Below are 15,133 nucleotides of genomic sequence, written 5' to 3'. Positions count from 1 at the left end.
AACCACAAAATAAAGATTAGTCAATGGTACACTCAGTGCTGAGATCAATAGTTTCATTTACACAAAAACAAAGTACTGGAAGCACTTAGTGAGTGAGGCAACATTGGTGCAGAAATTAACAATAAAAATTTAAGATCAATGGCCTATGATCAGAATGAGAAAACGTTAGAAATTATTTTAGTTTACAGTCAAGGGGAAGAATGAGAGATAGGAACAGAAAAATTGAGCAGTGAATTAAATGATAGTAGCCAAAGGTCACAGAGTGAAGCAAAGCTTTTGTCCCCAACCACTTTTCAATGCTGATTTTCAAATGTAATTTTGCCTTCATTTTCTCTATACCTGCCTTCTTGTTTCCTAGTATAATTCAGGACTTAAGGGCCACAGACTCATACATAAGATTGCCTGCAGGGAGGAAAATTTACTTCCAATTTTGAAACTTACAGCAAGGCTTGAACAGCTTAATATTCCTCAGCAAACAGGATTAACAACTAATACTGATGCACCATGTAATTGAACATAATTCAACAAAGAACAGTGTTCGAAAAATTAATCAGTTTATAAGCCTGCAATAGAGACTTTCCTGAAGCTCACACAAATCATGCCAAGACCAGTCTGAGTACTTATATGGTCAAAACCTTTGGTTTCTATACAACAATAACAAAGTTGAAACATTGCCACTGACTGAAGGTTGGCAAAGCACCAAGAACACCACCCTATGTTTCTGCTTGGCTGTGGGGAAACGTCTGGCAAAAATCTGATGCAATCTGAGCAGACCAGGTTTACAGAGGCCCCATATAAATTAGGTAAGCATACATGGTTCTGTCTACCTCTACAGATATCCTAAACATGTAAATGTATATGGCAAATAAAGTTGATCCTTAAATGCTATTAACAGAGGGACAAGTACCAGGAAAAACAATTCTTTCCACTGAGAACAAACGAGAAAATCTGCAGATGCTGGAAATCTAAGCAACACCCATAAAATGCTGGAGGAACTCAACAGACCAGGCAACATCAATGGAAAAGAGTATAGTTACACTTAGACTACCAGCAATAACAGCTGATTATCAATCCTAGCATAAACAAGTAGTCTGCAAAAGTCTTAGGCACATATGGCTAGGGTGCCTAAGATTTTTGCACAGTACTGTATAATTTTATGTATTGCATTGTACTGCTGCTGCAGGAAAACAAATTTCATGACATTTGTGAGTGATCATAAACCTGATTCTGCTATGTGACTCTATTGTGGACTGTAAGTGGGAAGGGAGCAGGAAGAAGGGAATCATGGTTGGGAAAAGTGAAAGGGAGAGGGGAGAGAGTGGGAAGTGCCAGAGAGACATTCTGTAATGGTCAATAAACCAATTGTTTGGAATCAAATGAATTTGCCTGGTGTGTCAGTGCTGGGTGTGTCTGCACATGACCCACCTCCCAGCCCTGGCACTCCTTCTCAGCCACCTGTCCCACACCCCTCCCACGGCGTACCAACATCCTTTGCTCCCACCAGATTTACAAGTTTACTGTCTGCTCCATGTTGACATATACAGTACTGTGCATAGATCTTAGGTGTGGTGTGTATATATATATAGAGGACTTTATTCCCTGGAGCATAGAATGAGGAGAGATTGGATAGAGGTATATAAAATTATGATGGGTACAGATAGAGTGAATGCAAGCAGGCTTTTTCTACTGAGGCTAGGGGAGAAAAAAAACAGAGCACATGGGTTAAAGGTGAAGGGGTAAAAGTTTAAAGGGAACATTAGCAGGGGCTTCTTCACACAGAGTGGTGGGAGTGTGGACTGAGCTGCAGGATGAAGTGGTAAATGCAGGCTCACTTTTAACATTTAAGAAAAACTTGGGACAGGTACATGGATGACAGGTGTATGGAGGGATATAGTCCAGGTGCAGGTCAGTGGGACTAGGCAGAAGAATGGTTTGGCACAGCCAAGAAGGGCCGAAGGGCCTGTTTCTGTGCTGTAATGTTCTATGGTGAGACAGAGAGAGAGAGCGGGAGGGAGTGGGGGAGAGGGAGAGGGAGAGTGAGATTATACATAATGTGCCAAAGGTTTTTGGTCAGTACTGTACCAGGATGCGTTATGTTCAGTCAGAAGAGACAACGCAGTAGGGGAAAGACTTAATTGCAATTCAATAGGAGTCTGTAACCCAGCCAAGACCCTCATCAAAGGCATCGTTTTAAAGTTTCTAGGCTCACCAAGAGACCTCTCCGGGGCACCTCCCACCACCTTCCTGCCATCTGTAAGCTCTGCCGGTGTAGGAGCCATATATCTATTTATTGTCTGTCTGTATTGTACTTGTGTTGTGCATCCTCACTCTGGGCTAAGGGAATTTGTCACGTGGGTTTGGATGGCGGTTAATGGGCCTTGGGTGGCAGTTAAAATAAGACTAATACAGTCACCTGTTCACCTGCATGCTGAGGGGATGATCCAAGGAAGTGCAATTATTTTTTGTTGGCCACTTGTCCTTGTTTGAATTTGATGCATTTTGCATGAATTACAGAAGAGTCAAATGATCTTATTGCTGCTTTTTAATAAAGGATTAAACATACTTTTGCATCTTGGAACTCAGTTAGTTGGAAGCATGTCATACTGTGCGATACTTATCCTCCACTTATTCTCTCAGCGATTTTTAGTTTGTTTTCAAGTAGTCGCTACAGTCCAGGCATCTGACATGTATGTATGGAGCACTATGTTATTAAAATGCTCTTTCATTGCTCCAGGATCAGTGTTGGATAGTGCAAGTGGCCAATACCACTGTGGTAATCACAGTCTGCCATTTTTCACTCTTGGAATCTAAGGAATGAAACTTGGTACACTGTCACCTATCACACAACAGTGAATGACCTAACTACAAATAACCATATAACAATTACAACACGGAAACAGGCCATCTCGGCCCTTCTAGTCCGTGCCAAACGCTTACTCTCACCTAGTCCCACTGACCCGCTCGCAGCCCATAACCCTCCATTCCTTTCCTGTCCATATACCTATCCAATTTTACTTTAAATGACAATACCGAACCTGCCTCTACCACTTCTACTGTATTATAAATAGGATTAAGATATGTACACTGAAATATCGAAAAACATAGTAAAATGCGTTGTTTGTGTCAAATCAAATCAGCGAGGATTGTGCTGGGCCACATAAGTGTCTCCAAGCTTCCCGTACTAACACGGTTTGCTCAAAAATCACTAACTCTAAAATACGACTTTGCAATGTGGGAAATGTAATATTTGAGGTGAACATACAAAATTACAGGCAACGGTGGAAAATGAACCGAGTGATGTTTGCGTTCACAGGTGCAGTATAATAACAATTTACAATAATAATAATTGGATGACATGATGTTCATGAAATCAGTTTCTTGCTTTGTTCTGGCTATCACATTTTGTCTTATCCTGTTCTTCAGAAAGATTTAATTTTGCCTAAGGAAATTCTCAACCCAGATTATCTAAACACATGAAACTGAATGCCATGTTTATTCTGCAAGATTTGTCTTGAAATACAATTTCAAATTATAATGACTAAATTAAATAATTTATAATCATTTAGGGAGATTATTGATTTACTGTTCTATAGTACTGTAGATCCAGGCAAGAGAGTTAACCTCAGAGTATCAAACTGCCCCATCACTTTGCCAGATCCAGATCTCCCGTGTACACAAAAACTAAAATTTGGTAAATATCATCATTTAAGTGACAGTTGTTTTAAATAAATTCTCAATGATGGAAGTATTATTTCACAAATCACGATAAGCTTAATAAACCATAAACTTTATTAATAAACCCAAAGCTGAATTTTCAAAATAAACAGGATTCCTCATCTCACGTTCTCAATCTTTATTGCATATTTATTTATTATCATTATTATTTCTTCCTTTTTGTATTTGCACAGTTTGTTGTCTTTTGCACACTGGTTGAACACCCAATTAGTCTTTCACCGATTCTGTTATGGACCTATTGAGTATGGTGCAAGAAAATGAATCTCAGGGATGTACATGGTGACATATATGTACTTAGATAATAAATTTCAGTTCAAATGCTTCGATAGGAGTGTTCAGTTTAAATGGTTCGACACTGACCAGATGGGCTGAAGGGCCTGTTTCTGATGCTGTACTTTTTTATGACTCTATTACCTGCATACACCTTTATGCAGGAAATTAAATATCCAACTCATTTAAAAAGTAGCATAAATAATTAGAACTATATATATCATACAACGTTTACTATGATATAATACAATTTGAATTCATTATACTAAGCATTTGAATCCAAAGCCTTTGCACAAATATCGAAAGGCTGAACAGCACTAAAAGGCAGCAGAGATGACCTTCAGTAATTTTAGATGTGATCTGTTAATGTTCAGCAATGTAATCAAACAATTATAAATTCTGATAAAGTCTTTAAGCAAACACAAGTATTCCTCATGGGTGGAGGAACTCTACAAAGTTATTTATGAAAGAATTTTTAACCTTGGAAATATGGATGTCATTTGTCTCTCAAGAATGCTCATTAAAAATCAACAAGGGAAGATTTTCTATTTGCTCAATATAGAGTGAATACTCATTGCATTAAGATGCAACAGATAGTGTAGTCGTTAGCATGACATTATTTCAGCTTGGGGCATTTTGGAGTTCAATTCCAGTGCCGTCTGTAACAAGTCTGTAGGTCATCCCCACTGAATGTATGGGTTTCCCTGGGTGCTCCAGTTTCCTTCCACAGTCCAAAGATGTACCGGGTAGGTTAATTATTCATTGTAAATTGTCCTGTGATTAGACTAGGGTTAATCGGGTTTGTCAGGGGTTGATGAGGCAGTGTTGATGATGGCTGGGGCCTACTTCATGCCGTATCACTAAATAAAATTAAATTTCTATTTGTTCAAGAGTGACAATAGGCTGGCAAAGCCACATTACTATTTGCGTTAATGCTTGCAAGGACATTGATGTCTATTAATCAGTTAAAAGTGGTAAAGTGAACACGAATAAAATCCTCCCTTTGCTTGTTCAGCTGAACAATCGTACCTGTTAGATTTCAGATGTGCAGCACCTTTAACTGAAGCTGAAGAGCAACAGCCCCATTCCTAAATACATGACTTTGCATTCAGTCCCAACTGATTGTAACAATTGGTTACCAACACAGAAAAATGCAACTTAAGCTATTCTATTAATAATCACGAAGAAAGTTCTTAGATACATTTAGGTGTTTGAATAGAGCCAGCGTTCAAAATGTCCGTGTATGCACAGCAGTAATCAAGGCTAAAATGCTGAACAAAGTATTTAAAAACAGCAGGACACAAGCATACAGAACATCAGTTAAACCTTATATTGTTTGGGTCTGTTCCGTTCACGAAAATACTAGGAAGACTAGTCAAGTCCTGGAAGTGATAGAGAAGCTGTATCAGATAAATAAATCTTGACTAAAGTCAGGAGAACAGCAATTGATTCAGCATTTTCAGGGGAACAATAGAAATACAAAAGGTGTTGTGCAAATTGACAATTTTGCAAATATGGTATTTAGCTGTTTCCCTCATTACTGGCTGGCATGCACTGAGTATCGAAAAATTGTGATAATTATAAAATAAAAACAAACCAAACAAGAAATTTCATTATTAATATTTGTGCATATATCTTGTAATTAATGCTAATTATTTTTTCTGACATTGAAAATTAATAATTACAATTCTGACCCTCGTTCTTTCAGAACTTGAATTATTGAGCAATTATATTTATAATGCCAAATTTTAAAATATTATTTAATCTTACTTTCTGTCTCTGTTAACTGAGGACTGATACAACTTTCCTTTTCTTCTTTGTTTCTTATTCTGAGCCAGATTTGATGTTAAATTCATCTTGTATAATAAGTCCTGCCCCTTGCTATTTGTTTATTTCTTCATTCTTAAATCTTTTTAAGAACTGCTGTCGCTTTTAGGGTCTGGGGGAGAGAGGGTGGTGTAACGGCCAATTCTAACAAACTAATTGCTGCTGGTGGTGACCTAGCACAGGTGATATCCTTGAATAATGCACCCTCCAATCAAATCCAGTAATGATATTCCATAAAGTCAAAGAAATATATTCAACCTTTTATTAGCATCTATCAAAACATACAATCTTGAAGATGCAATTTAGCATAATTAAGCATAACAAAGCAATCAACAAAAGATATGACACCAAGCGGTTCCCAAAACAAAGCATGAATACGTAACTTATTCCCTTTGCTTTTATCACAGCCCCACTAATGCGACAAGTTACCAAAATAAACCATCAACACAGAACACAATGCAGTTGGAGAACAGATGCATGGCTACTGCAGGTGGCATTACTTGAAGTTCCAAATCAAATCTTAGGAAATTGAGTGGTACAATGCTCAGACTTGTTCTTCAGCAACTACAAGGAGTAAATTAAATGATCCACCCAACTTTCACTGATGTAGAATCTTCGGCAAAATAAAAGCACTACCTTAACAACCAAACCAGCATAAGCATAGCTCCCAGATTCCACTTCTCAGACCAGATTTCGTACTGATCTTTCCAATTTCTAATCACAAAGCAAGAAATCTTCAAAGCACTGTTAACAAATCAGAAATTAATCCTCTGCAAATGGAAGCTATTATCAAAAAAGACAAAAAGCATAGTCAAAGGGATAAATGTTGAGGGGAACCTTGAAGAAAAGTGTTAAAGTGAAGGATTTACAGACAGTACCGAGGCAGATAAAGATAAGACGGCCAAAGGCAGGGAGATTACATTTAAGAAGGTCAAAGACCCCAAATTGGAGGAATACAGATTTTTTGAGAAGGTTGTATGATATTACAGTGACAAGATGATTCAAAGGTGGGCTGTTTAGTCTAAAAACAAGGATGCATATACATGTTTGTACATTTCAGATCTAATTTGAAGACCATCACAAGAACTCAGTGAAATGGAGGTTTCTGTGGTTCCTTGCAAAATTAAATATAACAAACACTTTGAGTAAATGAACAAAATATTCCTAGTTATTTAAAACCAGCAAGTAACTGCCAAATAGCCCCAACTTTTATAATCGTATGCTTATTCTCAAAGAATTCTTTTTATACCTTGGTTAAATCATTTAGAAAATCTTTAAAGTAGTTCCAAAACACTTCCATATAAATTTCTACAAATTTGTTCAAGAACTTGCTGAGCCAGTAGAAGAAATAACATATCCAGTTAAATACCCTAATGCCACTTCCAGAATGAAGAAGGGTATATGACAGACTTTGCCTACCTCTGCAACTTTATTTTTTGGCATGCTTATCCAACACAATTTAAATTGTGTTCAATTTAAATTTACATTAATCAATAATAGGAAAGTCACAAGTATCCTGTAGAAATGTGATTGCTCAAGACAAAGAATTTGCATTTTTAGAGCAAACCTTGCTTTCACCCAATACTCTGGAATAGAGATCATGACAGCAGCAAATACATATAGGATATGTAGGAGTATTGTCATTTATTGTCAGTCTATATTGTATTTGTGTTGTGCATCCTCACTGTGGGTAAGGTAATCTGTCACGTGGGTTTCAGTGGAGGTTAGCAGGCAATGCACAGCGTTGGGTGGTGGTTAAAATAAAATGTATATAGTCACTTATTCTGCAGCTTACAGCGGAGGTGAATAAGGGGCACATATTTTTTGTCGACCACTCAACTTTGAACTTGATCCAATTACTTTTACATGGAATATGGAAGAGTCGAATGATCTTATAGTTAGCTTGTAATAAAGGATTAAGTGTCCCTTTTCGACTTGGTACAGTTAGTTGGAAGTGCGTCATACAGTGTGATACCCCCTCATTTGGCCCTCAGCAAATTTTAGTTTGTTTTCAAGTAGGCACTTACAGGCCAGAGAGAGCAAAAATTACATTTGTCTGTTCCAGGATGGTGCCTTTACAATGAAACCAACCTAAATGCCAACTTAAAAACACACAATGCTGGCAGAACTCAGCAGGCCAGACAGCATCTATGGGAGGAGGTAGTGATGACGTTTCGAGCCAAAACCCTCTAAATGCCAACTTAGTGTTTTATGGATATTTCTGACTTCTAATCACAGACTTGTACACCATGTGTCCTTGATTATTATGAATATACTCACAAATATTGGAATTCCAACCCTGTATGCCTTGATTTCCTATCCATTTTAGTAAATGTTATTTTTTTTTTCTCTCCACAATAGCTTTGAGTGTTACTCCTCCCATGGACCTGAAATTAGCTCTTAAAGGTTAATGGCTATTTACTTCCTGTTTATAGCAACAATATATAACTACTATTTATTTTAAATGTTCATTTTCTGGAGATGGGCTTCACTGATAAGGTTATCATTTATTAACTGTCCCTAACTCCCCATGAGAAGCTGATGGAGTGCTGTCTCCTTTAATACCAGCGGGAAATTAATATGAATGAGGAAAGGACTGGAAAAAATACATTAAGAATAATGAAATTAACACAATATTCTGATCTACCTAAGAATAAAAAGCTAAACAGTGAATTTGACCCACTTCTCCGAGACACATTTCCTGATATCAATGTGGAATTTAATTTTCCAGACTGTTGTTTTGAATAATTTCCAAAAACAAATTCTACTGCCACTGATTGCACCAATGGACTTGAAGCTATTTTACTCTATTTCCGTTATTATGATGCTACTGTTAATTGTCCTCATCAAGCTGGTAATATTATAGATAACATATTTTAGAAATTGAATAAAGTATATGGTCATGTGGAAATATATCTGTAACCCTTAAGTCTATACGAATTTATACTTTTGTAAAATCTAATGTGACAAAATGGAACCTGTGTGATCCCAGAGTGCATTGCTGAAGTGGCTGGATGGGAAGCTTGCAAGGGTATGAGATTTATAGCACAGAGTGTTTTCACATTACATGATTGTAAGGAGAGTAAACAGGACACAGCTGGGGGGGGGGGGGGTAGAGAAGCCTCAAAGACAAATAGGTTCATTAAAGACAAATGCCACTCATTCAAGATGGATGTGAGATAAGATGGGAATGCAATTAAGGGATGGAACAACCTCAAAGACATGCAGTTGATGAATTACTGGACTCTGCAAATGTATAAAAATTATCTGTTTTGAGCTGTAAGATTGAAGCTACCTACTGATGACTTAATGTACAGAAGTAGTCTTCCCTTGTAAGTTATAAATGTGCTTATAATCCGATCCACTCTGAATTTGTTGTAGTCTGTTACTGCATATTTAGAAGACCCAGCTGAACAGTACATGACAGTCAATTATATCAGACTTTGCCAGGAGGAACAATTTAGAAAGTGACTCACCTAATGGCTTCATGTAAAAATCCGCGTTGATAATTGGTAGTCTCCAGTATTAAACAACGATTTGCATATTGGATTCTGTAATGTCTTGACTGCTAAGTGTGTTATTTTGTATTTGCCGATTTCTTGATGAGGTATTAAAATAAATGAATAAACTAAAAAGGTAGTATGTTGAAGTAGATGGGGATTCTACAGAACAAAGAAAAGCGTGAAAAGAAAAACCAATTTAAATATGGTAGCGTAGGACAATGATGAAAATAATACAAGGATGAGAATAAGTAAAATAATAGGTTGAAACATCTGGACAGGCAAATACAAAAAATAAGAATTATTATTACATTCCAGAACATCATATCATAGCAATATTCACTTTTGATAACAAACAACAAGATATCGCAATACAATTTTCAACAACATGGTACTGCAAATATATTAACTACTTTGAGCATATAAAAATTTACAAAACTTTGTACATAAAAATGGGTAATATATGTTACCGAACCTCCAAGAGGACCACAACCTTGTCATAGGGTTTGGAGGCTCAAAGACCCAGAGAGCTATGCTGGCTGGAGTCAGGACCTTATGCTTTGGCTCTCCGTAGAGTCACCCATACCAAACTCGGGTCAAAGGATAGAGGCCAAACTAAGAGTGGTCCATCAGTCCTCCAAGTTCGGGGGTTCAGCTCTGCGCTAACAACCCTGCACAAGAAACAGTAATGAAGAGTCCCTCTACATCTGAATGGCCAAGGACGGACAGATGGAGGACCTCTATTGCTGCCCTAAACACCAGCAGGCATAATGGGCAGTTAGTAAGTAAGGTTACTGAACTTATTTGACATTTCTTTCAACTGAAAATAAATTTTAAATGAAAGTTGGAAATGATGGTATAATAATGATAAATAAGATACTGCTGTAAAGATGTGCATGTATAAATTAGTCCTCAATTGGTAGTACTAAATGCATGCAATTCTGGCAGATGCATGGTGATGCTGCATCTCTCCTCCAATGAGACTCCCCGGCAAATTGGAAACTATTCAATTGGCACTGTTTCTGATTACTCTCACTTTAAGCATTGAGTTGCTGTATGCAGATGATATTTGCACAAGTGCACATTCTGAGGGTGAAATATGAGTCATTGTCAACTTGTTCACTGAAGTATACCAATGAGTGGACCTTGCACTTACCCTTCAGTAAACAAAAAGAGTCTTACTCCCATTGTAAAATATCACCCTCTGACAATAAAGGTTCAAAACAATACCCTTTTAAACAGGGGACTGTCCCCTCATCTCAGGAACTATCCCTCAGTGAATGCCGACATCAAGGAAGAAATTCATCTTTACTTTTATTGCTTCAGCAGAAACTTTGTCTGTCTAAGGACTGTTTGTAGATCAAGGCCACAAACCTGCCACAATGCATGTGGACAGAGATTCCTGTACTCCTGCACACTTCACACTCCAACCACATAATGCTCACGTAGCTCACACTGTCCACACCTCAATGGCATGCACCAAAGAAGCCAGCAGAGTCAAAGACCCCATCCACCCCGGACATTCTCTCTTCTCCCCACTCCCATTGGGCAGAAGACACATAAAAGCACATACCACCATACTCAAAGGCAACTGTTATAAGACTACTGAAATGGTTCGTTCCCTAGTATGGACTCTTCACCTCACAATCATCTTGCATCCACTGTAATTGTTTACCTCCACTCACTCTGTAGCTGTTACTTTGTTCTGCATTCCGTTATTGTTTTACTTGTTCTACCTCAATGCACTACATAATGATTTGATCTGTAAGAACGGTATACGAGCGAAGCTTTTCAGTACATGTGACAATAGTAAACCAATTCCAATTCCAACTCAAAGTGCTGAAATATACAACCAATGCTTTCTCTGCAAAATTCTCCCAATCCACTGAGAGGACAAGCAAGTCAATTTCTAGGTCAAAATTCTCAACTTTTCATCCCCTAGTTACAATTTTTAAAAATGGAAAAGCTATAAATCTAAAGCAAAAACAGAAAATGCTGGCAACACTTAGCAGGTCAGGCAGCACACTGACTATCCGGCTCATTCATATACTTGGTATAAGAGCCCCCAAATAGACAAACTACTCCAGGCTCTGTCTTGACAACAAATTGGCAGATGAACAGAGAAATTGTCCTCAGAGCCCCCTTGAAAAAGTGCAATATTCCAACTGGCTCAAGGGAAACCTTGGCCCACGATCACGCAAAATGAAGAAAGACCATTCAAGATGGTGCTGACGAGTTCAGTCACAGCGAGCCCAACGTAAATAGTGGAAGAGCTCAGGACCTAAGCAAACTACCCAACCATCTGCTGCATAAGCACACCCTGCACCACCAACAGCATGGTGTCACAGGTCTCATTTTGGCCTCATCAACATCTATGAACCACCGAACTGGACAGGAAGCAAGTTATCCTTAATCTAAAAGAGGTGCCCAACCTATTTTATGCCATGAACCTCTACTATTAACCAAGGGGTCTAAAGGGATGTCCAAGAGAGATGAAGACTGTAGCAGCTGCATATTGCACTACATTTTCATAACTCTGTTCCTGTTTTGCAGGCTCCAGTGAAATCAATGGGAACATTTTAATAGCCGAGCCTCTATTATATAATGCATTTAGTGTTACCAACCGATGACATGCTCTCACAGCAGGTTCCACAAAGGAATAATGAAACTCTCCTCTTTGATTAAATATGCTATTAAAGTGTCATGAATAACAAGTTTCAAGCAATCTTTTAAGAACCGAAATCATTCAATGAACATATCAACACTTAACTAAATTTAAAGCGTTGATACTTTCGTCACATGATACACATTAACTTTTCTTACCTGACTAACAGACAAAGGTTCCTCTGTATTTTTCTCGTCTGTTGTTTTTGGTACCTCTAGTCTGTCTATGAAAGTCTGCAGCTCCTTCCTAAATGCTTTCATCTGAGCGTTGATTCTGTAGAGAAGTTCGTGCTCTCTGATCCTGCTGCTTTCATCTTCATCCTCGATTCTGCCGAACAGATCACCATTTGCCACATAAATTCTTGCCTCGGTTATTATTGTGCTCGTGTCAGTGATCAACCGATCTATAGTTCTGCTCAGGCGCTCTGCTTCCAGCCGTATGTCTGACATCTGTTGTCGGTCTTTGAGATTTTTTTGAAGCAATCTGCCGTCTGTGGAAAATAAAGACCTCGGTGGCGTCTGTAAACACCTGATGTTGCGGACTTCTTCCGAGTCACTTTCTCCACCAATGGGCCCTTCCCTTTTACGGTGGGGCGGCCGGGAATCATCATCACTCTCTTTTTTCCCTGCATCGCTCTCCGCATCACTGTCTCTGGGACTTGCGCGGATACCCAAATGGGACGCCAGGTCATAGCGTTGCATATTGGACATCAGTACCCGATTTTCATACTGCAGCTGCATGACTTTGCCACTGAGTTCATTGATTTGCATCCTCGCTGCCTTTAGCTCTTCTTGTAGCACTTCCGTGACTTTGGAGTTCTCGCTATTCCTGGAGGCATCTTGCGCACTTCCTGTTTTGTACTTGTATTTATTGACTTCAGCTGAAAGGCGCTTATTTTGGTCTTCTAAGTCAGCCAGATTGCGCCTCAGTAATTCGGCTTCATCCTCGACCAGTTGCAAGTTCTGCCTCAGCTCAGACACAGCTTCGCTTTGATCCCGGAAAGCAGAAGCACCAACACCCATGTAATCTTCACCACCTATCCCTCCTTTTTCATAGTGGGCCCTCACGTCATCCAACTCAGCCTTTAACCCTCTATTTTCAACCTCAAGTTCAACTATTTTTCTCCCCAGGATATTAGCTTCTTCTTCTACCAGCCGGAGGCGTAGTTTGAGTTCAGCTTCTCTGGTTGTAGGAGGTCCCCCTGCTTCACCTTTCGGCAAAGGGCTATCCAGATCCCCATAAAAAGACCTGTACTTTTGCAATTCACGCTCCAGTCTGTCTTTCTCTTTATCAATTTTTGCCATTTTCTTACGCATTAAGATTGCTTCTTCTTTGATGAACTGTAGTTGGCATTTTATATCATCATTGTCCTCCTTGAGGATAGTTAACAAAAAGATAATTCCCACCATGATCATTTGAAGGAACAGATACCTTTGAATCATTACTACAGGCAAATATAACTTTATATAACTGATGATCAGCCAAATAGCAACACCGTTTCATTTTTAATTGAAATTCTAATTTGAATGAATATTTTCAGCCATTAAAAATGAGAGGGTAAATGCCACTAATAAGATTGCAAAGATGGACTCACGAATTTAGCATCAACTTAGTGATGTAATACCAACTTTTCTTAAGAATATTATTTTGTCATAGACCTTGTCTTCTTGGGGAGTGCTGCAGGAGAAAAGTTCACCTATTTAGTTGAGGGTGGACTAGGTTCAGATTTCAATGGCCCACTATGCTGACTTAATTGACGACCCCCCCCCCACCATTGGTATGACAATTGTGCTGCAATTTCATTCTGGGGGAATTGGTCCTCTCTCCAGCAGGCTAAATGTGTGATACCGCAGCTTCCCCATGTGAACAAATGTCACGTCACATGCCGGTGATAATAAACCTGATTCTGATTTTGATACTCCACCTTCAAACTTCAGAAATGAATCTCAGGAGTGCCATGTGACAGAGAGCTGCCATCTCATTTTAGCATTACAAAATGAAACAGAATTTCTAGACTCCTGTCTTTAAAGATGGAAGATTTGAAGAGCTGAAATTTACTTCTACAGAGAAAGAAACAAAATCAAAATGGAAGATCTAAAAGACAGTGGCTCTCAAATGGCAACAACAGGTCGAGGGAGCATATGTTAATCCTTTCCATCCAAACTAAAAGGCCCAACTTAAAAAAATACAAAGAGTATTACAACTAATGGAAGTCTCTATCGATATTTAGGAAATTACAAAAACCACAGCACAATTTGCCCATATCCATCTGAGGTAAGGAAGAGGGCAAAAAGGGATTCTGTTCATAACTGGTTATTAAATATTTTACTGAGACTTGGCGCTTCAAACGTAACTTTTTCTTTAATTATTTATTCCAGTTTTACTAGACATTGGAAAAAATTAACAACCAAAGTAGAATGAAGATATTTTCAGGGAGGGGATGAAGCATTTTTGTGAGCCTGTTAAACAAAATGCATTTTGTGCTTAGGCCCTGTTTTCCTCCCACCAGGTAACACATTTAATAAAATGACTCTCTGGTCATGATAGATATCAGACACCTGGAACTTAGCACAGGTTGCACCCAGCCTAGCACCCCACCTCCACAACAATACTTGACCCTTAAACCGTATTCTGCAGCAGCTCTGGCAGTGGAGCATGGTGACAGTTTATTTGTTTCAGGATTTCAAAGTTACTTAAACATTAACCAGATACATAAAAATCTATTATTGATATGGATAAGCTACACCTTATCTTCATTCATATTAATCAAACTCTCTTTGATTCATGTAAAATTACCTGGTTTAAATGTAGAAAATATTACTAAAATTATGTTGTAAAGTCATTCATGTAAATGATTGCATTGTTACTTAATATTTAAAACAATCACATTACCTCCTGAGATTGTTGGGACTTCTTTTCAGATTTTTGCAGATCTTTACTTCCACGTCGCTTTAATGAAGACTGCAAGGGAAATGAAATCAGATACCCTGATTGTAATTTATTAATTTAACGATTTATGCATGCAAAAATATGTTACTGCTTGCCGTAACTAATTGGACATCTATATAAATCCATTGTAGAACCTCCACCATTAGTGTTAGAAAAATTCATTCAAATCCACTAACTTGGTTTCAAT

General features: G+C 38.3%; 2 protein-coding genes across 2 annotated transcripts in view; both read right to left on the bottom strand.

Moving 5' to 3' along the window:
* The window catches only part of mtcl3a (MTCL family member 3a), a 43,629-nt gene extending 37,143 nt beyond the window's left edge, over positions 1-6,486 (bottom strand). Inside the window, exon 1 of the mRNA XM_073057330.1 lies at positions 6,469-6,486. The gene's annotated coding sequence lies outside the window, so the exon portion shown is untranslated. The remainder of the gene's footprint in view (positions 1-6,468) is intronic.
* Positions 6,487-9,354: 2,868 nt separating this feature from the next.
* Positions 9,355-15,133, bottom strand: part of LOC140733669 (microtubule cross-linking factor 3) — a 38,032-nt gene continuing 32,253 nt past the window's right edge. The window contains exons 5-7 of the mRNA XM_073057333.1: positions 14,890-14,958; positions 12,156-13,370; positions 9,355-9,605 (exon numbers count right to left, since the gene is read on the bottom strand). Of these exons, the coding sequence (XP_072913434.1) occupies positions 9,495-9,605; positions 12,156-13,370; positions 14,890-14,958 (1,395 nt within the window). The 3' untranslated portion in view covers positions 9,355-9,494. The remainder of the gene's footprint in view (positions 9,606-12,155; positions 13,371-14,889; positions 14,959-15,133) is intronic.

Source organism: Hemitrygon akajei, chromosome 9, assembly GCF_048418815.1.
Source record: "Hemitrygon akajei chromosome 9, sHemAka1.3, whole genome shotgun sequence".
Lineage (NCBI taxonomy): Eukaryota > Metazoa > Chordata > Chondrichthyes > Myliobatiformes > Dasyatidae > Hemitrygon > Hemitrygon akajei.
Note: the sequence above shows the minus strand (reverse complement) of the source record. Positions and strands in the feature narration are given on the sequence as shown.